At 69.6% G+C, this 22738-nt stretch overlaps 1 protein-coding gene across 1 annotated transcript; it reads right to left on the minus strand.

Moving 5' to 3' along the window:
• Positions 1-727: 727 nt before the first annotated feature.
• On the minus strand, positions 728-21539 carry LOC128903909 (sodium/potassium-transporting ATPase subunit alpha-3-like). Its single transcript, XM_054187796.1, is given in 13 exon segments — positions 728-928; positions 3726-3860; positions 4740-4769; positions 4772-4851; positions 5731-5929; positions 8125-8394; positions 8902-8915; positions 12140-12257; positions 13530-13664; positions 15379-15492; positions 16930-17133; positions 18119-18178; positions 21399-21539. Coding segments are annotated over 13 exon segments (1701 nt in total).
• Between the last annotated feature and the right edge of the window lie 1199 nt (positions 21540-22738).

The raw sequence follows: 22738 nt of genomic DNA on the forward strand, positions 1-22738 counted from the left end.
ATCCCCAGGAGATGCTCCCCCGTATCCCCCCCCCCCCCAGCCCCATCCTCACCCCCCCCACCCCCCCGGAGACCCCCCAGGGACCCCCATATCCCCCCCCCAGCCCCATCCCCAGGTCATATCTGCCCCCAGGGACCCCCATATCCCCCCCCAGCCCATCCCCAGGTCACATCCCCCCCGGGACCCTCTTCAGCCCCATCCTCACTCTCTCACCCCCATCCCCAGGAGATGCTCCCCCATATCCCCCCCCCTCAGCCCCATCCTCGCCCCCCCCAGCCTCCCGGACACCCCCCAGGGACCCCCAGTATCCCCTCCCAGCCCCATCCCCAGGTCATATCTGCCCCCAGGGACCCCCATATCCCCCCCCCCAGCCCCATTTGCAGCCCCCGGGACCCTCTTCAGCCCCATCCTCACTCTCTCACCCCCATCCCCAGGAGATGCTCCCCCGTATCCCCCCCCCCTCAGCCCCATCCTCGCCCCTCCCCACCCCCCCGGACACCCCCCAGGGACCCCCATATCCCCCCCCAGCCCCAGCCCCAGGTCATATCTGCCCCCAGGGACCCCCATATCCCCCCCCCAGGTCACATCCCCCCCCGGGACCCTCTTCAGCCCCATCCTCACTCTCTCACCCCCATCCCCAGGAGATGCTCCCCTGTACCACCACCCCCCCCCCAACCCCCACCTCCCAGCCCCCCGGAGACCCCCCCCCCGCCCCCCCCCGCCACCGTTAGCTACCCAGGACCCTCTCGCCGAGCCCCCCCAGCTCCAGGTAGGCGTTCTGGAAGGCCTCCTTCATCTCCTCGTCCAGGGGCTGCTCCTTGCCCTGCAGCAGGATGGTGGAGCACCGGTCCAGGATGCGCTCGGGGGCTCCCTTCATCACCAGCAGGTACCGGTTGTCGTTGGGGTCCTCGGTCTCGTGGATGGAGAGCTGGCGGGGGGGGGGGGGCGGGGGGGGGGGGGGGGCAAAAAAAAAAAAAATTTAAAAAAAAAAAAAGTTTATGTGCGGTTGCGGGGGGGGGTCTCAGGGTCAGCATCACCCCCCCCGCCCTCTCCCGGCATCTTATCCCTTCCCCCCCCCCGGCCTCCGCTCGCCACCCACGGTGAAAAGTCGGGGGGGGGGGGAATGATTTTCCACCCCGGTGCCCCCCCGGAATCCGGACCTGCCGGTGTGGGGCAGGGGATTAGTGTGATGGGGGGGGGGGAGGGAAGGGGGGATGGGGGGGATGAAGGGATGGGGGGTCACGGGGAGCTGGGGGGTGGGGGGATGGTGGGGGGATGAAGGGACGGGGGGGGTCACAGGGAGCTGGGGGGGTCACGGGGAGCTGGGGGGGATGAAGGGATGGGGGGGGTCACAGGGTGCTGGGGGGGGATGAAGGGATGGGGGGTCACGGGGAGCTGGGGGGTGGGGGGATGGTGGGGGGATGAAGGGATGGGGGGGGGTCACAGGGAGCTGGGGGGGTCACGGGGAGCTGGGGGGGGATGAAGGGATGGGGGGGTCACAGGGAGCTGGGGGATGAAGGGATGGGGGGGGTCACAGGGTGCTGGGGGGGGGTCACAGGGAGCTGAGGGGGATGAAGGGATGGGGGCGTCACAGGGTGCTGGGGGGGGTCACAGGGAGCTGGGGGGGATGAAGGGATGGGGGGGTCACAGGGTGCTGGGGGGGATGAAGGGATGGGGGGGTCACAGGGTGCTGGGGGGGGTCACAGGGTGCTGGGGGGGATGAAGGGATGGGGGGGTCACAGGGTGCTGGGGGGGGTCACAGGGAGCTGGGGGGGATGAAGGGATGGGGGGTCACGGGGAGCTGGGGGGGGTCACAGGGAGCTGGGGGGGATGAAGGGATGGTGGGGGTCACGGGGAGCTGGGGGGGCACGAAGGGATGGGGAGGTCACGGGGAGCTGGGGGACGAAGGGATGGGGGGGTCACGGGGTGCTGGGGGGGGATGAAGGGATGGGGGGGTCACGGGGAGCTGGGGGGGTGTGAGGATGGGGGGGGTCACGGGGAGCTGGGGGGGGTCACGGGGAGCTGGGGGGTGTGAGGATGGGGGGGTCACGGGGAGCTGGGGGGGTCACGGGGAGCTGGGGGGGGATGAAGGGATGGGGGGGTCACGGGGAGCTGGGGGGTGTGGGGATGGGGGGGTCACAGGGTGCTGGGGGGGGTGGCACCGGGAGCTGGGGTTTTAGGGGGACCTGATGGGTCTGGGGGGGGGTCAGCAGGTTTAGGGGGTCCTGGGGGGGTTTGGGGGACTTTGGTGGGTGGAGGCCGGGGGGGGGGGGGGGGTGGTGCCTGCAGGCCTGGAAGGACCCGGTGGGTTTTGGGGGGGCTCAGCAGGACCAGGGGGGACTTGGGGGGGGGGGGGGGGCGCTTCACTCCCATTGGTTTTGGGGGGGGGGGGGGAAGATGAAGGTTTGGGGGGGTCTTGGGGGGGGTCGGGAAACTCCTCAAGAGCTTTGAAGCCCAATGAGAGATTGAGGGGACTCTGCAGCTTTGGGGGGATGCTGGTGGTTTTGGGGGGGCTCGTATTGGTATGGGGGGGCTCCTATCGGTTTGGGGGGGCCCATGTGTTTGGGGGGGTGGCTCTGCAGGTTTGGGGGGGGGCCCAGTGGGTCTTGGGGGGGGGTCGGGGAACTCCTCAAGAGCTTTGAAGCCCAATGAGAGATTGAGGGGACTCTGCAGCTTTGGGGGGATGCTGGTGGTTTGGGGGGGCTCGTATTGGTTTGGGGGGGCTCCTATCGGTTTGGGGGGGCCCATGTGTTTGGGGGGGTGGCTCTGCAGGTTTGGGGGGGGCCCAGTGGGTCTTGGGGGGGGGGTCGGGGAACTCCTCAAGAGCTTTGAAGCCCAATGAGAGATTGAGGGACTCTGCAGCTTTGGGGGGATGCTGGTGGTTTTGGGGGGGCTCGTATTGGTATGGGGGGGGTCCCATCGGTTTGGGGGGGGCCCATGTGTTTGGGGGGGTGGCTCTGCAGGTTTGGGGGGGGCCCAGTGGGTCTTGGGGGGGGTCGGGGAACTCCTCAAGAGCTTTGAAGCCCAATGAGAGATTGAGGGGACTCTGCAGCTTTGGGGGGATGCTGGTGGTTTTGGGGGGGCTCGTATTGGTTTGGGGGGGTCCCATCGGTTTGGGGGGGCCCATGTGTTTGGGGGGGTGGCTCTGCAGGTTTGGGGGGGGCCCAGTCGGTCTTGGGGGGGGGGTCGGGGAACTCCTCAAGAGCTTTGAAGCCCAATGAGAGATTGAGGGGACTCTGCAGCTTTGGGGGGATGCTGGTGGTTTTGGGGGGGCTCGTATTGGTTTGGGGGGGCTCCTATCGGTTTGGGGGGGCCCATGTGTTTGGGGGGGTGGCTCTGCAGGTTTGGGGGGGGCCCAGTGGGTCTTGGGGGGGGGGTCGGGGAACTCCTCAAGAGCTTTGAAGCCCAATGAGAGATTGAGGGGACTCTGCAGCTTTGGGGGGATGCTGGTGGTTTTGGGGGGGCTCGTATTGGTTTGGGGGGGTCCCATCGGTTTGGGGGGGGCCCATGTGTTTGGGGGGGTGGCTCTGCAGGTTTGGGGGGGGCCCAGTGGGTCTTGGGGGGGGTCGGGGAACTCCTCAAGAGCTTTGAAGCCCAATGAGAAATTGAGGGGGACTCTGCAGCTTTGGGGGGATGCTGGTGGTTTTGGGGGGGCTCCTATCGGTTTGGGGGGGTCCTATCGGTTTGGGGGGGGGGGGGGGGGACGGGACTCCCCCCCCCGGTACCTGGTACTTGTTGGTGGAGTTGAAGGGGATCTCGGCCACTTTCTTGTTGCGCTCCCGCATCACCTTGACGGAGCCGGAGGAGAGCTCGATGCACTTCAGCAGCGCCGACTCCGAGGCGTCGCCGGCCACGTCGCGCTGGGGGGGGGGAGAAGGTGGGGGGTGAGATGGGGGGGGCCACCCCCCCCAGACACCCCCCCCCCCCCCCCCCCCCATCCTCAGGCACCCCCAAATCCCCCCCCACCCCCATCCCGGGGCACCCAGCCCAAACCCTGCCCATTCCCGTGGGGACATTCCCCCCCCCCCCCCAAACCCTTCCCGTGCCCCACGGGACCCCCCCCCCCCCCCCCATCTTTCCCATGAGTTCACAGAGGCCCCCCCCCCCCCCCCCCAAAACCCCCCCTGTGCCCCATGGGACCCCCAGACCCTTCCTATGTCCCATGGGACACCCCCCCCCCCCAAGAGGTCCCTCCCCAGGCCCTTCCCCTGCCCCATGGGACCCCCCCCAAACCCATCCCCTGACCCATGGGACCCCCCCCAAACCTTTCCTTGCCCCATGGGAGCCCCCCCCAAAACCTTTCCCCTGCCCCACGGGACCCCCAGCCCCTTCCCCTGCCCCATGGGACCCCCCCCAAAACCTTTCCCTGCCCCACGGGACCCCCCTAAAACCCTTCCCCATGCCCCACGGGACCCCCCCAAAACCTTTCCCTGCCCCACGGGACCCCCCCCCAAACCCGTCCCCCAGCCCTATGTCCCCTCCCAAACCCTTTCCCCTGCCCCACGGGACCCCCCCAAAACCCTTCCCCATGCCCCACCTGACCCCCCCCCCCCAAAACCTTTCCCCTGCCCCACGGGACCCCGCCCCCAAACCTTTCCCTGACCCATGGGACCCCCAGCCCCTTCCCCTGCCCCATGGGACCCCCCCCCCCAAAACCTTTCCCCTGCCCCACGGGACCCCCCCCCCCCCCCCCAAAACCTTTCCCCTCGGGACCCCCACGGGACCCCCCAGCCCCTCACCTTGAGGATGGGGACGTTCTCCTGCCCCCCCCCTTGAAGACGGCGCGGTTGCAGAGCCCGGCGATGTGGGACAGGGCCACCCAGGTGGCCGAGCTCTTGTCAAAGGCGGTGCCTGGGGGGGGGGACAAACGGGGGGGGGGGGGTGTGTGTGTGTGTCAGTGGGGCACACAAGGCGGGGGGGACACGACACACTCAGGTGCCCCCCCCCCCCCCCCCCTCCCAGATCTCAGCTCGGCGCCACGAAAGCCCCGGTTCCCACCCATAATTGGTTCCCGGCTGGGACCCATTTCTTCCCAGTAGCCCCCCCAAGAGCCCCCAGTAGCCCCCAGACCCCCAATAACCCCCGTAGCCCCCAGTGCCCAATAGCCCTCAGTAGCCCCCAATAGCTCCCAGCCCCCCCGATTCCTTCAGCCCCCCAGTAGCCTCCAACCCTCAATAGCCCCCAGCCCGCCCGGGCTCCCCCAGCCCCCCCCCAGTAGCCCTCAATAGCCCCCAGCCCCCCAATACTCCCCAGTAGCCCCCTGTGCCCTGGTAGCCGCCAGTAGCCCCCAGCCCTCCCGGACTCCCCCAGCCCCCCATAGCCCCCAGCCCCCCAATACTCCCCAGTAGCCCCCAGCCCTCCTGGACTCCCCCAGCCCCCCATAGCCCCCAGCCCCCCAATACTCCCCAGTAGCCCCCCAGCCCTCCCTGACTCCCCCAGCCCCCCCGTAGCCCCCAGCCCCCCAATACTCCCCAGTAGCCCCTTGCCCCCCGGTAGCCCCCAGCCCTCCCAGACTCCCCCAGCCCCCAATAGCCCCCAGCCCCCCAATACTCCCCAGTAGCCCCCAGCCCCCCAGACTCCCCCAGCCCCAACAGTAGCCTTCCTGGACCCCCTGCAGTCCCCAGTAGCCCTATCGGACTCCCCCAGCGCCCCATAGGCCCCAGCCCCCCAATACTCCCCAGTAGCCCTCCCGGACTCCCCCAGCCCACCCCCCCGGTAGCCGCCACCCACCCGACTGGTCCTCGGTGGTGTCGGCCTCGTGGATCTGGTTGTCGAACCACATGTGGGCCACCGTCATGCGGTTCTGGGTGAGGGTCCCCGTCTTGTCGGAGCAGATGGTGGAGGTGGAGCCCAGCGTCTCCACGGCCTCCAGGTTCTTCACCAGGCAGTTCTTGCGCGCCATGCGCTTGGCCGTCAGCGTCAGGCACACCTGGGGGGGGGGCACGGCGGGGGGGGTGGGGGCGTGGGTCCCCACGGCACGCACACCCCACCACTGCGGGCACGGAGCCCCCCACTGCGGGCACGGACCCCCCCCCAGTGCACCCCAGTCCCGGACCCAGGGCCCCCAGTGCAGGCAGGGACCCCCCCAGTGCACCCCAGTCCCAGACCCAGGGCCCCCAGTGCAGGCAGGGACCCCCCCGCTGCGGGCACGGACCCCCCCAGTGCAGGCAGGGACCCACCCAGTGCAGGCAGGGACCCCCCCAGTGCACCCCAGTCCCAGACCCAGGGCCCCCAGTGCAGGCAGAGACCCCCCCGCTGCAGGCACGGACCCCCCCAGTGCAGGCAGGGACCCCCCCCACTGCGGGCACGGACCCCCCCAGTGCACCCCAGTCCCGGACCCAGGGCCCCCAGTGCAGGCAGGGACCCCCCCACTGCGGGCACGGACCCCCCCAGTGCACCCCAGTCCCAGACCCAGGGCCCCCAGTGCAGGCAGGGACCCCCCCGCTGCGGGCACGGACCCCCCAGTGCACCCCAGTCCCGGACCCAGGGCCCCCAGTGCAGGCAGAGACCCCCCCGCTGCAGGCACGGACCCCCCCAGTGCAGGCAGGGACCCCCCCACTGCGGGCACGGACCCCCCAGTGCACCCCAGTCCCGGACCCAGGGCCCCCCAGTGCAAGCAGGGACCCCCCCGCTGCGGGCACGGACCCCCCCAGTGCACCCCAGTCCTGGACCCAGGGCCCCCAGTGCAGGCAGAGACCCCCCCCGCTGCAGGCACGGACCCCCCCAGTGCAGGCAGGGACCACCCCACTGCGGGCACGGACCCCCCCAGTGCACCCCAGTCCCGGACCCAGGGCCCCCAGTGCAGGCAGAGACCCCCCCCAGTGCACCCCAGTCCCAGACCCAGGGTCCCCAGTGCAGGCAGGGACCCCCCCACTGCGGGCACGGACCCCCCCCAGTGCACCCCAGTCCCGGACCCAGGGCCCCCAGTGCAGGCAGGGACCCCCCCAGTGCACCCCAGTTCCAGACCCAGGGCCCCCAGTGCAGGCAGGGACCCCCCCCACTGCGGGCACGGACCCCCCAGTGCACCCCAGTCCCGGACCCAGGGCCCCCAGTGCAGGCAGGGACCCCCCCGCTGCAGGCACGGACCCCCCCAGTGCAGGCAGGGACCACCCCACTGCGGGCACGGACCCCCCCAGTGCACCCCAGTCCCGGACCCAGGGCCCCCAGTGCAGGCAGGGACCCACCCAGTGCAGGCAGGGACCCACCCAGTGCACCCCAGTCCCAGACCCAGGGCCCCCAGTGCAGGCAGGGACCCCCCCCAGTGCACCCCAGTCCCAGACCCAGGGCCCCCAGTGCAGGCAGGGACCCCCCCGCTGCAGGCACAGACCCCCCCAGTGCGGGCACGGACCCCCCCAGTGCACCCCAGTCCCGGACCCAGGGCCCCCAGTGCAGGCAGGGACCCCCCCCGCTGCGGGCACGGACCCCCCCACTGCGGGCACGGACCCCCCCCCAGCGCACCCCAGAGCCCCCACTGCAGGCACAGACGCCCCCAGTGCACCCCAATCCCGGACCCATAGCGCCGCCCCCCCCCCCCCCTTGCGCACACAGCCCCCAATACTCCCCCAGCCCCCCTTGCGTCCCCCTTGGGACCCCCCGTGCCCCATAGTGTACCCCATAAGTGCCCCCCCAGTCCCTGCACCCCACGCATTGCCCCCTCTGCACCCCGCAGTGACCCCCCCCACCCCCTTGCGCCCCATATATCACCCCCCGTGCCCCATATCGCCCCCCTCCACACCCCATAGCCCACCCCGTAGCGCGCCCCCCCATGCCCTGCACCCCATACATCGCCCCCTCCACACCCCATAGCCCACCCCGTAGCACGCCCCCCCCATGCCCTGCACCCCATACGTCGCCCCCTCCCCCCACACCCCATAGCCTACCCCATAGTGCCCCCCCATGCCCTGCACCCCACACGTCACCCCCTCCACACCCCATAGTGACCCCCTTGCACCCCATAGTGCCCCCCCATCCCCTACGCCCCATATATTCCCCCCCCGCCCCATATCATCCCCTTCCACCCCATATCATCCCCTTCCACCCCATACCTTACCCCCCTCCACGCCCCATAGAACACCCCATAGCGACCCCCTTGTACCCCAGCACCCCCCCAGCCCGGGCACGTACGGTGACGGTGGCCAGCAGCCCCTCAGGGACGTTAGCCACGATGATGCCGATGAGGAAGATGACGGCCTCCAGCCAGGTGTAGCCCAGGATGAGGGAGAGGATGAAGAAGGAGATGCCGAGGAAGACGGCGACGCCGGTGATGAGCTGGATGAAGTGCTCGATCTCCACCGCGATGGGCGTCTTCCCCACCTCCAGCCCCGAGGCCAGCGTGGCGATGCGCCCCATCACCGTCCGGTCCCCCGTGGCGATCACCACCCCCCCGCGCCGTCCCTGGGGGGGGGCAAAGGGGGGGTCAGGGACCCCAGAAATGGGTCCGGGACCCCCCAAAAATGGGTCTAGGAACCAAAAAAATGGGTCTAGGAGCCCAAAGCAGCGTTGTGATGTGCCCCATCACGGCTGGTCCCCCCATGGCGATCACCACCCCCTGGGCCGTCCCTGGGGGGGGGGCAAAGGGGGGGGTCAGGGACCCCAGAAATGGGTCCGGGACCCCCAAAAATGGGTCTAGGAGCCAAAAAAATGGGTCTAGGAGCCCAAAGCAGCGTTGTGATGTGCCCCATCACCGGCTGGTCCCCCCATGGTGATCACCACCCCCCGGGCCGTCCCTGGGGGGGGGATAAAAGGGGGGGTCAGGGACCCCAGAAATGGGTCTGGGACCCCAAAAATGGATCTAGGAGCCAAAAAAAAACGGGTCTAGGAGCCAAAAAAATGGATCTAGGAGCCCAAAGCAGCGTTGTGATGTGCCCCATCACCGGCTGGTCCCCCCATGGTGATCACCACCCCCCGGGCCGTCCCTGGGGGGGGGGATAAAAGGGGGGGTCAGGGACCCCAAAAATGGGTCTCTGGGACCCCAAAAATGGATCTAGGAGCCAAAAAAATGGATCTAGGAGCCCAAAGCAACGTTGTGATGTGCCCCATCGCTGGCTGGTCCCCCCCATGGCGATGGCCACCCCCCGCGCCATCCCTGGGGGGGGGATAAAAGGGGGGGTCAGGAGCCCCCAAAAATGGGTCTGGGATCCCCAAAAATGGGTCTAGGAGCTAAAAAAAAACGGGTCTAGGAGCCAAAAAAATGGATCTAGGAGCCCAAAGCAACGTTGTGATGTGCCCCATCGCTGGCTGGTCCCCCCCCATGGCGATGGCCACCCCCCGCGCCATCCCTGGGAGGGGGATAAAAGGGGGGGTCAGGAACCCCAGAAATGGGTCTGGGACCCCAAAAATGGATCTAGGAGCCAAAAAAATGGGTCTAGGAGCCAAAAAAATGGGTCTAGGAGCCCAAAGCAACGTTGTGATGTGCCCCATCGCTGGCTGGTCCCCCCCATGGCGATGGCCACCCCCCGCGCCATCCCTGGGGGGGGATAAAAGGGGGGGTTCAGGGACCCCAGAAATGGGTCCGGGACCCCCAAAAATGGATCTAGGAGCCAAAAAAATGGATCTAGGAGCCAAAAAAAACGGGTCTAGGAGCCAAAAAAAACGGGTCTAGGAGCCCAAAGCAACGTTGTGATGTGCCCCATCGCTGGCTGGTCCCCCATGGCGATGGCCACCCCCCCGCGCCATCCCTGGGGGGGGGATAAAAGGGGGGGTCAGGAGCCCCCAAAAATGGGTCTGGGATCCCCAAAAATGGGTCTAGGAGCCCAAAAAATGGGTCTAGGAGCCCAAAGCAGCGTTGTGATGTGCCCCATCGCTGGCTGGTCCCCCCACGGCGATGGCCACCCCCCCAGGGGACGGGGGGGATCAGGGACCCCAAAAGCGGCCCAGGGACCCAAAACAGCCCCCAAAGGGGCCTCAAGAACCCCAAAAAATGGCTCCGGGACCTTCAAACAGCCCCAAAAAGGGGCTCAGGGCCCCCGGAAATGGCTCTGGGAGCCCGTAATCCCCCCCCAGCCGGCCCCGGGGACCCCCAAAGCCACCAGGGGACCCCCAAAACCCCCCCCAGCCGGCCCCGGGGACCCCCAAACCTGGCCCGGGGGACCCCCAAACCCCACTAGGCAACCCCTAAACCCCACCAGGGACCCCCCCAGCCAGTCCCGGGGACCCCCAAACCCCACCAGGGACCCCCAAACCCCACCAGGGACCCCCCCAGCTGGTCCTGGAGACCCCCAAACCCCACAAAGGACCCCCCCCAGCCGGTCCTGGAGACCCCCAAACCCCACCAGGGACCCCCCCAGCCGGTCCTGGAGACCCCCAAACCCCACCAGAGACCCCCCAAACCCCACCAGAGACACCCCCAGCCAGCCCCGGGGACCCCCCAAACCCCACCAGAGACCCTCAAACCCCACCAGAGACCCCCCAAACCCCACCAGAGACCCCCCCAGCCGGTCCCGGAGACCCCCAAACCCCACCAGGGACCCCCCAAACCCCACCAGGGACCCCCCCCAGCCAGCCCCGGGGACCCCCCCAAACCCCACCAGAGACCCTCAAACCCCACCAGAGACCCCCCCAGCCGGTGCTGGAGACCCCCAAACCTCACCAGGGACCCCCCAAACCCCACCAGGGACCCCCCCAGCCAGTCCTGGAGACCCCCAAACCCCACCAGGGACCCCCCCAGCCAGCCCCAGTGACCCCCCCAAACCCCACCAGAGACCCTCAAACCCCACCAGAGACCCCCCCAGCCGGTCCCGGAGACCCCCAAACCCCACCAGGGACCCCCCAAACCCCACCAGGGACCCCCCCCAGCCAGTCCCGGGGACCCCAAAACCCCACCAGGGACCCCCAAACCCCACCAGAGACCCTCAAACCCCACCAGAGACCCCCCCAGCCGGTCCCGGAGACCCCCAAACCCCACCAGGGACCCCCAAACCCCACCAGGGACCCCCCCAGCCAGCCCCGGGGACCCCCCAAACCCCACCAGGGACACCCAAACCCCACCAAGGACCCCCCCCAGCCAGCCCCGGGGACCCCCCAAACCCCACCAGAGACCCTCAAACCCCACCAGAGACCCCCCCAGCCGGTCCTGGAGACCCCCAAACCCCACCAGGGACCCCCCAAACCCCACCAGGGACCCCCCCAGCCAGTCCTGGAGACCCCCAAACCCCACCAGGGACCCCCCCAGCCAGTCCCGGGGACCCCCAAACCCCACCAGGGACCCCCAAACCCCACCAGGGACCCCCCCAGCTGGTCCTGGAGACCCCCAAACCCCACAAAGGACCCCCCCCAGCCGGTCCTGGAGACCCCCAAACCCCACCAGGGACCCCCCCAGCCGGTCCTGGAGACCCCCAAACCCCACCAGAGACCCCCCAAACCCCACCAGAGACACCCCCAGCCAGCCCCGGGGACCCCCCAAACCCCACCAGAGACCCTCAAACCCCACCAGAGACCCCCCAAACCCCACCAGAGACCCCCCCAGCCGGTCCCGGAGACCCCCAAACCCCACCAGGGACCCCCAAACCCCACCAGGGACCCCCCCAGCCAGCCCCGGTGACCCCCCCAAACCCCACCAGAGACCCTCAAACCCCACCAGAGACCCCCCCAGCCGGTCCTGGAGACCCCCAAACCCCACCAGGGACCCCCCAAACCCCACCAGGGACCCCCCCAGCCAGTCCTGGAGACCCCCAAACCCCACCAGGGACCCCCCCAGCCAGCCCCGGGGACCCCAAAACCCCACCAGGGACCCCCAAACCCCACCAGGGACCCCCCCAGCCGGTCCCGGAGACCCCCAAACCCCACCAGGGACCCCCAAACCCCACCAGGGACCCCCCCAGCCAGCCCCGGGGACCCCCCAAACCCCACCAGGGACCCCCAAACCCCACCAGGGACCCCCCCAGCCAGCCCCGGTGACCCCCCCAAACCCCACCAGAGACCCTCAAACCCCACCAGAGACCCCCCCCAGCCGGTCCTGGAGACCCCCAAACCCCACCAGGGACCCCCAAACCCCACCAGGGACCCCCCCAGCCGGTCCCGGAGACCCCCAAACCCCACCAGGGACCCCCCCAGCCGGTCCCGGAGACCCCCAAACCTCACCAGGGACCCCCCCAAACCCCACCAGGGACCCCCCCCATTTTTTGGGGTGCCCCCCCCTCACCCTCGACGCAGTTGGTGGAGAAGAAGGTGATGTTGCGGGTCTCCAGGGGGTTGTCGTGGGTGCAGTCGGGGGAGCGCGTCTGGGGCTCCGACTCCCCCGTCAGCGACGAGTTGTCCACCTGGGGGGGGGGGCGGGGGGGGCGAGTTATTTTTTTTTTTGGGGGGGGGGGGGGGGGGGGGGGGAACCCGAAAGGTTTTTGAGGGGGGGGGTCATGCAAGATAAGGGGGTCCCAGAGGGTCTGGGATGGGGTTTATGGAGCTCCGGGGCGGGGCGGGGGGGGGCGGGTGTATGAGTTTGGGGGTGGATGGAGGTCTGGGGGGGGGCTCAGCAAGATGGGGGGGCCATGGAGCTCCTGGGGGGGGGTCTTTGTGAGGTGGAGGGGGTCCATGGAACTCCTGGGGGGGGTCTTTGTAAGGTGGGGGGGGTCCATGGAACTCCTGGTGGGGGGGTCTTTGTAGGGTGGGGGGGTCTTTGTAGGGTGGGGGGGGTCCATGGAGCTCCTGGGGGGGTCTTTATAAGGTGGGGGGGGGTGTGTGTCCATGGAGCTCCTGGGGGGGTGTCTCTGTAAGGTGGGGGGGGGGGCTCTTTATGCATTTGGGGGGGTCTCTATGCATATGGGGGGGGTCTACGCATTTAGGGGGGGGTCTGTGCATTTTTGGGCGGGGGGGGAGAATGCATTTGGGGGTGGTCTCTATACAATGGGGGGGGCTCTTTATGCATTTGGGGGGGTCTCCGTGCATATGGGGGGGGGTCCACGCATTTAGGGAGGGGGCTCCGTGCATTTTTTGGGGGTGGGGGGAATGCATTTGGGGGGGGGGGGTCTGTGCATTTGGGGGGGTCCATGCATATGGGGGGGGGGGTCTCTATGCGTATGGGGGGGGGTGTCTCTTTGCATTTAGGGGGCTCTGTGCATATGGGGGGGGGGTGTCTGTGCATTTTGGGGGGGGTGTCTGTGCATTTTGGGGGGGGGGAATGCATTTTGGGGGGGGTGTCTGTGCATTTTGGGGGGGGTGTCTGTGCATTTTGGGGGGGGGAGGTCTCTAATGCATTTGGGGGGGGCGTCGTGCATCGGGGAGGGGGGGTCTCTCTGCACACAGGGGGACGGCTCTGTGCATTTGGGGGGGGGAGAATGCATTTCGGGGGGGGGGGGGGGTCTGTCCGTTTGGGGGGGGGGGTCCATGCATACGGGGGGGGGGGGTGTCCCTGTGCATTCCGGGGGGGTCTCTACGCATACGGCGGGGGGGCGGCGGTGGGTTTCTACGCATTTAGGGGGGTCTGTGCATACGGGGAGGGGAGGGGGGGTGGTGCGTCTGGCTGTGTATTTTTTTGGGGGGGGGACGTGGGGGGGGGGGGGGGTGCGGGGGGGGGGCCGTGGGGGGGGGTTGCCCACCTTGCAGCCGTGAGCCGAGATGATGCGCAGGTCGGCGGGGACGCGGTCCCCCCCCTTCACCTCCACCAGGTCGCCCACCACCACCTCCTCCGCGTTCAGCTGCATCTTCTCCCCCTCCCGGATCACCAGGGCTTGCTGGGGGGGGGGGGGGACGGGGTTAGAGTTGGGGGGGGGCACAACCCCCCCGGCTCCCGCACCGCAGCCCCCCCCCCCCCACAGGACCCCCCCAAAAACCTCCTCGGCTTCCCCAAACCGCTCCCCCCCCCCCCCTCCTCCAATCCTGCACCTCAAATTGCCCCAACCCTCCGTGCCCCCCCCCCGGAGCTACACCCGACCCCCATCCAAACTGCCCCTACGGCACCCCCAAACGCCCCCGTCGTGCCCCCCCCTCCAAATTGCCCCAGCCCCCCCCCCCCCAAACTGCCCCTATAGCCCATCCCCCCCAAACTGCCCCCAGCCCCCCTAAACTGTCCCTATAGCCCCCCCAAGTGCCCCCCAAAATGCCCCAGCCCCCCCAAACTGCCCCCAGCACCCCCCCAAACTGCCCCTATAGCCCCCCCAGCCCCCACAAGCTACCCCAGCCCCCCCAAAACTGCCCCTATAGCCCCCCCAGCCCCCTAAACTACCCCCAGCCCCCCCAAAACTGACCCTACAGCCCATCCCAGCACCCCCAAACTACCCCCAGCCCCCCCAAAACTGCCCCTGTAGGCCCCCCAGCCCCCACAAACTACCCCAGCCCCCCCAAAACTGCCCCTATAGCCCCCCCAGCCCCCTAAACTACCCCCAGCCCCCCCAAAACTGCCCCTGTAGGCCCCCCACCCCCACAAACTATCCCAGCACCCCCAAAACTGCCCCTATAGCCCCCCCAGCCCCCTAAACTACCCCCAGCCCCCCCAAATTGCCCCCAGCCCCCCAAACTGTCTCCCAAAATGCCCCAGCCCCCCCCAAACTGCCCCTGTAGCCCCCCCAGCCCCCACAAACTACCCCAGCCCCCCCCAAACTGCCCCTATAGCCCCCCCAGCCCCCTAAACTACCCCCAGCACCCCCAAATTGCCCCCAGCCCCCCTAAACTGTCCCTATAGCCCCCCCAAGTGCCCCCCAAAATGCCCCAGTCCCCCCCAAACTGCCCCTACGGCCCATCCCAGCCCCCCCAAACTACCCCCAGCCCCCCCCAAAACTGCCCCTATAGCCCCCCCAGCCCCCTAAACTACCCCCAGTCCCCCCAAATTGCCCCCAGCCCCCCAAACTGTCTCCCAAAATGCCCCAGCCCCCCCAAACTGCCCCTGTAGCCCCCCCAGCCCCCACAAACTACCCCAGCCCCCCCAAAACTGCCCCTGTAGACCCCCCAGCCCCCTAAACTACCCCCAGTCCCCCCAAATTGCCCCCAGCCCCCCTAAACTGTCCCTATAGCCCCCCCAAGTGCCCCCCAAAATGCCCCAGTCCCCCCCAAACTGCCCCTACGGCCCATCCCAGCCCCCCCAAACTACCCCCAGCCCCCCCAAAACTGCCCCTGTAGGACCCCCGCCCCCCCAAACTACACCCAGCACCCCCAAAACTGCCCCTATAGCCCCCCCAGCCCCCTAAACTACCCCCAGTCCCCCCAAATTGCCCCTATAGCCCCCCCAGCCCCCCCAAACTACCCCTATAGCCCCCCAAGTGCCCCCCAAAATGCCCCAGCCCCCCCCAAACTGCCCCTACGGCCCATCCCAGCCCCCCCAAACTACCCCCAGCCCCCGCCGAAACCGCCCCATAGCACCCCGCAGCCCCCTCCCCCCCCCCCCCCCAGATCTGTCCGTGTCCGTGTCCCCCCCCCCCCCCCCAACCCCGGGTGCCGGGGGGGGGTCCCCACCTGGGGCACCATGTTCTTGAAGGACTCCATGATCTTGGAGCTTTTGGCCTCTTGGTAGTAGGAGAAGCAGCCGGTGATGATGACGACGGCGGCCAGGACGATGCCCAGGTACAGCTGGGGGGGGGGAATTAAAAGGGGGGGGGGGGGGTCAGCATTGATTTGGGGTGGGGGGAGGAAGCACAGCCCCCCCCCCCCCCCCTCCCCAGAGGGGGCACCCCGACTCCCTGCACGGTTGCCCCCAGCACGGCCCTGGTTGCCCCCCCAAGGCAGCTCCCCACCCCCCCCCCCAGAGTGTGGGGCACAATTGTGTGTGTCGTCCCCCCCCCCCCGCAACTTGTCCCCCTTTGCCCCCCAGTTCCCCCCCACAGCTGCCCCATAGCTCCCAAGCCCCATTGCCCCCCCCCCCCCCCCAGTTCCCAAGCACCATTGCCCCATGGCACGCCCCCCCCCACAATTGCCCCCCCCTGCACCACAGCCCCCCTCCCCCCCCAACTGCCCCCCCCCCCCCCGCCTTGGCCCCCCCAACCCCACGTTCACCCCCTCAGACCCCCCCATTGCCCCCCAATTCCCACCCCCAGCTCCCCCTGAGCCCCCCGCATCATGTCCCCCAGCCCCCCCAAACTGCCCCTACAGCCCCCCCAAACCCCCCATCGTGCCCCCCCAAATTGCCCCCAACCCCCCCCCAAAGCGCCCCTATAGCCCATCTGAGCCCCCCCCCCCGAGCCCCCCACAGCTGCCCCACAGCCCCCCCCAACCATCGCTGCCCCGCGGTCCCTGAGCATCATCCCCCCATCGCCCCCCAACCTATCGCCCCCCAATTGCCCCCCCCGCACCCCAGGCCCCCCCACCCCACATCACCCCCCCCAGCCCCCCCATTCCCACCCCCAGCCGCCCCACGGCCCCCCCCCAACCATCGCTGCCCCGCGCTCCCTGAGCATCACCCCCCCCCCTTAACGCCCCCCATTGCCCCCCAGTTCCCACCCCTAGCTGCCCCACAGCCCATCGCCCCCCACCCCACATCACCCCCCCCCCAGCCCCCCCTTTGCCCCCCAATTCCCACCCCCAGCCGCCCCACGGCCTCCCCCCAACCATCGCTGCCCCGCGCTCCCTGAGCATCACCCCCCCCCTTAACGCCCCCCATTGCCCCCCAGTTCCCACCCCTAGCTGCCCCACAGCCCATCGCCCCCCACCCCACATCCCCCCCCCCAGCCCCCCCTTTGCCCCCCAATTCCCACCCGCAGCCGCCCCACGGCCTCCCCCCAACCATCGCTGCCCCGCGCTCCCTGAGCATCACCCCCCCCCCTTAACGCCCCCCATTGCCCCCCAGTTCCCACCCCTAGCTGCCCCACAGCCCATCGCCCCCCACCCCACATCACCCCCCCCCAGCCCCCCCTTTGCCCCCCAATTCCCACCCGCAGCCGCCCCACGGCCTCCCCCCAACCATCGCTGCCCTGCGCTCCCTGAGCATCGTCCTCCCTCCATCACCCCCCCAACCCATCGCCCTCCCCCAACCCCCCCCCCCCCCAAAAAAAATGTGTCCCCCCCCCTCACGTTGTCGTTGGAGGGCTCGTCCTCGGTGCCGGCCTGGATGCCGTAGGCCAGGAAGCAGAGGATGGCGCCGATCCAGAGGAGGATGGAGAAGCCCCCGAAGAGCTGGCGGCAGAACTTGACCCACTCGGGGGTCGTGGGGGGGGGCGTCAGGGCGTTGGGCCCGTCCCGCGCCAGGATCTCCTGCGCCTTGCTGTGGGTCAGGCCCTGCCCCACAGAAAAAAAAAAAATAATTTTTTTTTTTTTTTGTTGGGGGGGGGGGACCCCCAAAATGGAGGTGGATGGGGGAGAGGGGACCCCAAAACGAGAGACCCCACGATGGTGCCCCCCCACCCCCCCCATAGGAAGACCCCAAAGGGGACCCTCGAATAGAGGGACCCCCCCCCAGGCAGAGGAGAAGCCCCCCCCCAAGAGGGACCCCCCCACACACACACACTCCAAAGGGACCCCACCAAAATGACCCCCCCCCCCCTCAATGGAGACAGGGGAGAGGGGGACCCCAGAATTGACCCCCCCCCCTCCCCAGGCCCAAAAGAGACCCCAGAGAGGGGGGGAGAGGCCCCACGATGGTGTCCGTCCCCCCCCCCCATAGGAAGACCCCAAAAGGGACCCTCGAATAGAGGGGACCCCCCCCCAGGCAGAGGAGAAGCCCCCCCAAGAGAGACCCCCCCTCAATGGAGACAGGGGAGAGGGGGACCCCAGTATTCACCCCCCCCAGCCCCAAAAGAGACCCCAGAGAGGGGGGGAGAGGCCCCACGATGGTGCCCCCCCCCCCCCCCCGCCATGGGGAGACCCCCCCACCCCCCCAGGCAGAGGAGAAGCCCCCCAAGAGGGGACCCCCCCCCTCCAACCGGAGGTGGATGGGAAAAGGGGGACCCCAAAAAGGGACAACCCCCCCCCAAAATGGGAGAAAAACCTTGAGAAGAGCCCCCCCCCCCCCCCAAAAGAGAAACCCCCTCCCCAAAAAACAGACACCCCCCCCGAGGGGGGGGGGGGGGAACCCCAAAGCCCCCCCCGCCCCAAAAGGCAACCCCAGGACGGACCCTTTATGTCCGGAGCCCTGTGGGGGACCCCAAAAGGGACCCCCCCCCCTCCAAAATAAAGATCCTCAGGAGGGAAACAAGGGTGGGGGGGCACGATGACACCCCAAAAGCCCCCCCCCCCGGGGTTTTGGGGGCCCCCCCCCCCGCACCTGCACGCAGTCCGTGTTGTATTTCCGACAGACCTCCTCGATCGACATCTTGTGCTCCGTCTGCGGGAGAGGGGTGAGACCCCCCCCAAAAAAATACACCCCCCCACACTCCCCCCCCCCAAAATACACACAAACACCCCCCACCCCAAAAATCCCCCACCCCAAAAATCCCCCCCCTTCCTCCCCTAAAACTGCCCCCCAGAACGCCCCCGAAGCCCCCCCAAACTGCCCCTGTAGCACCCCCCGAGACCCCCATCGTGTCCCCAAGCCCCCCCCAAACTACCCCCAGTCCCCCCAAATTGCCCCCAGCCCCCCCAAACCGTCCCTATAGCCCCCCCAAGTGCCCCCAAACCGCCCCAGCCCCCCCAAAACTGCCCCTATAGCCCCCCCGCCCCCCCAAACTACCCCCAGCCCCCCCTAAACTGCCCCTATAGCCCCCCCCAGCCCCTCAAACTACCCCCAGCCCCCCCAAACTGCCCCTATAGCCCCCCCAGCCCCCCAAACTACCCCCAGCCCCCCCAAAACTGCCCCTATAGCCCCCCCGCCCCCCCAAACTACCCCCAGCCCCCCCAAACTGCCCCTATAGCCCCCCCCAGCCCCCCAAACTACCCCCAGCCCCCCCAAAACTGCCCCTATAGCCCCCCCGCCCCCCCAAACTACCCCCAGCCCCCCCAAAACTGCCCCTATAGCCCCCCCGCCCCCCCAAACTACCCCAGTCCCCCCAAAACTGCCCCTATAGCCCCCCCGAGCCCCCCCATCGTGTCCCCCAGCCCCCCCATCACGCCCCCCAGCTCCCCCAGCCCCCCCAAACTGCCCCCATGGCCCCCCCTGCCCCCTAAATTTCCCCCAGCCCCCCTAAACTGCCCCTATAGCCCCCCCCCGAGCCCCACCATCGTGCCCCCCAGTTCCCCCCATCCCCCTCAAACTGCCCCCATGGCCCCCCCAGCCCCCCCCAAACTGCCCCCATGGCCCCCTAAACTGCCCCTATAGCCCCCCCCGAGCCCCACCATCGTGCCCCCCAGTTCCCCCCATCCCCCTCAAACTGCCCCCATGGCCCCCCCCCAGCCGCCCCAAACTGCCCCTATAGTCACCCCAGCCCCCCCTAAACTGCCCCTATAGCCCCCCCAGCCCCTCAAACTACCCCCAGCCCCCCTAAACTGCCCCTATAGGCCCCCCCCGAGCCCCACCATCGTGCCCCCCAGTTCCCCCCATCCCCCTCAAACTGCCCCCATGGCCCCCCCAGCCCCCCCCAAACTGCCCCCATGGCCCCCTAAACTGCCCCTATAGCCCCCCCCGAGCCCTACCATCGTGCCCCCCAGTCCCCCCCATCCCCCTCAAACTGCCCCCATGGCCCCCCCAGCCCCCCAGACTACCCCCAGCCCCCCCCAAACTGCCCCCATGGCCCCCCCCCAGCCGCCCCAAACTGCCCCTATAGTCACCCCAGCCCCCCCTAAACTGCCCCCTATAGCCCCCCCCAGCCCCTCAAACTACCCCCAGCCCCCCTAAACTGCCACTAGAGCCCCCCCCGAGCCCCATCACGGTGCCCCCCAGTCCCCCCATCACGCCCCCCAGCTCCCCCATCCCCCTCAAACTGCCCCCATGGCCCCCTAAACTGCCCCCATGGCCCCCCCCGAGCCCTACCATCGTGCCCCCCAGTCCCCCCCATCCCCCTCAAACTGCCCCCTTGGCCCCCCCAGCCCCCCCCAAACTGCCCCCATGGCCCCCTAAACTGCCCCTATAGCCCCCCCCAAGCCCTACCATCGTGCCCCCCAGTCCCCCCCATCCCCCTCAAACTGCCCCCTTGGCCCCCCCAGCCCCCCCCAAACTGCCCCCATGGCCCCCTAAACTGCCCCTATAGCCCCCCCTGAGCCCTACCATCGTGCCCCCCAGTCCCCCCCATCCCCCTCAAACTGCCCCCTTGGCCCCCCCAGCCCCCCAGACTACCCCCAGCCCCCCCAAACTGCCCCCATGGCCCTCCCCGAGCCCTACCATCGTGCCCCCCAGTCCCCCCCATCCCCCTCAAACTGCCCCCTTGGCCCCCCCAGCCCCCCCCCAAACTGCCCCCATGGCCCCCCCCGAGCCCTACCATCGTGCCCCCCAGTCCCCCCCATCCCCCTCAAACTGCCCCCATGGCCCCCCCAGCCCCCCAGACTACCCCCAGCCCCCCCAAACTGCCCCCATGGCCCCCCCCCAGCCGCCCCAAACTGCCCCTATAGTCACCCCAGCCCCCCCTAAACTGCCCCTATAGCCCCCCCCAGCCCCTCAAACTACCCCCAGCCCCCCTAAACTGCCCCCATGGCCCCCCCCTGAGCCCCACCATCGTGCTCCCCAGTCCCCCCCATCCCCCTCAAACTGCCCCCTTGGCCCCCCCAGCCCCCAGACTACCCCCAGCCCCCCCAAACTGCCCCCATGGCCCCCTAAACTGCCCTATAGCCCCCCCCGAGCCCTACCATCGTGCCCCCCAGTCCCCCCCATCCCCCTCAAACTGCCCCCTTGGCCCCCCCAGCCCCCCCCAAACTGCCCCCATGGCCCCCTAAACTGCCCCTATAGCCCCCCCTGAGCCCTACCATCGTGCCCCCCAGTCCCCCCCATCCCCCTCAAACTGCCCCCTTGGCCCCCCAGCCCCCCAGACTACCCCCAGCCCCCCCAAACTGCCCCCATGGCCCCCCCCAGCCGCCCCAAACTGCCCCTATAGTCACCCCAGCCCCCCTAAACTGCCCCTATAGCCCCCCCCAGCCCCTCAAACTACCCCAGCCCCCCTAAACTGCCCCCATGGCCCCCCCTGAGCCCCACCATCGTGCTCCCCAGTCCCCCCCATCCCCCTCAAACTGCCCCCTTGGCCCCCCCAGCCCCCAGACTACCCCCAGCCCCCCCCAAACTGCCCCCATGGCCCCCTAAACTGCCCCTATAGCCCCCCCCGAGCCCTACCATCGTGCCCCCCAGTCCCCCCCATCCCCCTCAAACTGCCCCCTTGGCCCCCCCAGCCCCCCCCAAACTGCCCCATGGCCCCCTAAACTGCCCCTATAGCCCCCCCTGAGCCCTACCATCGTGCCCCCCAGTCCCCCCCATCCCCCTCAAACTGCCCCCTTGGCCCCCCCAGCCCCCCAGACTACCCCCAGCCCCCCCCAAACTGCCCCCATGGCCCCCCCCCAGCCGTCCCCAAACTGCCCCTATAGTCACCCCAGCCCCCCTAAACTGCCCCTATAGCCCCCCCCAGCCCCCCTAAACTGCCACTAGAGCCCCCCCACGGTGCCCCCCCGGCCCCCCCCCCCCAACTCACCATGGCCACCTCCTTCTTGAGGTCATCGAGGTCCCGGGTCTTGCTCTTGCCCTTCTTGGGCGACTCCTTCTCGCCCCCCTTGTCCTGCGTGGTGGCCACGCGGTAGCTGTCGGAGCCGCCGTACTGGGGGGGGGGGGTCATGCTGGGGGGCCCCGCACCCCCCCATCGGCAGCCCCGACCCCCGCGCCTTGGGCCCTGGCACCCCACAGAACCCCCCCCCCCCCCCAGCCTGCGGCACAAAGACCCCCCCCCCCCAAGTGCCCGGGACCCCGTAGGGGTCCTACAGCTCCCCCCGCCCCCCCGGCGCGTGCAGGGTCCCTGGGACCCCACAGCGCCCCCCAAACCCCCCCCCACCAAGTCCTGCAGCGCGGACCACCCCCCACCCCCCCCCCCGGAGGCAGGGACCCCATAGCAGGGATCCTACAGCCCCCCCCAAACACCTGCAGGAAGGACCCCCCCCCAGACCATGCAGGGTCCCTGGGGACCCCCCCCCCAATTCCTGGGACCCCATAGGGGTCCTACAGCCCCCCCAAACCTGCAGCACGCCCCCCCCCAGGGATGCACAAGGTCCCTGGGGACCCTCCAGCCCCCCCAAACCCCCCCAAACCTGCAGCACGTCCCCCCCCAGGGATGCACAAGGTCCCTGGGGACCCTCCAGCCCCCCCAAACCCCCCCAAACCTGCACAACAGACCCCCCCACCCGGAGGCAGGGACCCCACAGCAGGGGTCCTACAGTCCCCACCCCCCCCAAACACCTGCAGGAAGGACCCCCCCCCCCCAGACTCTGCAGGGGCCCTGGGGACCCCACCGCCCCCCTGTCCTGCGGCATGGCCCCCCCCCCACCCTCAAGTGCCTGGGACCCCATGGGGGTCCTACAGCCCCCCCCAAACCCCCCTCTCCTGCGGCACAGACCCCTCCCAAGTTAATGGGACCCCATAGGGGTCCTACAGCCCCCCCAAACCCGCAGCACGGACCCCCCCCAGGGATGCACAAGGTCCCTGGGGACCCCCCAGCCCCCCCAAACCCCCCCAGTCCTGCAGCACGGCCCCCCCCAGGGATGCACAAGGTCCCTGGGGACCCCCCAGCCCCCCCAAACCCCCCCAGTCCTGCAGCACGGCCCCTCCCAGGGATGCACAAGGTCCCTGGGGACCCCCAGCCCCCCCAAACCTGCAGCACGGACCCCCCCCAGGGATGCACAAGGTCCCTGGGGACCCCCCCAGCCCCCCCAAACCTGCAGCACGGACCCCCCCCCAGGGATGCACAAGGTCCCTGGGGACCCTCCAGCCCCCCCAAACCCCCCCAGTCCTGCAGCACGGACCCCCCCAAATTTATGGGACCCC

This window comes from Rissa tridactyla, unplaced genomic scaffold, assembly GCF_028500815.1.
Source record: "Rissa tridactyla isolate bRisTri1 unplaced genomic scaffold, bRisTri1.patW.cur.20221130 scaffold_742, whole genome shotgun sequence".
Taxonomy (NCBI): Eukaryota; Metazoa; Chordata; class Aves; order Charadriiformes; family Laridae; genus Rissa; species Rissa tridactyla.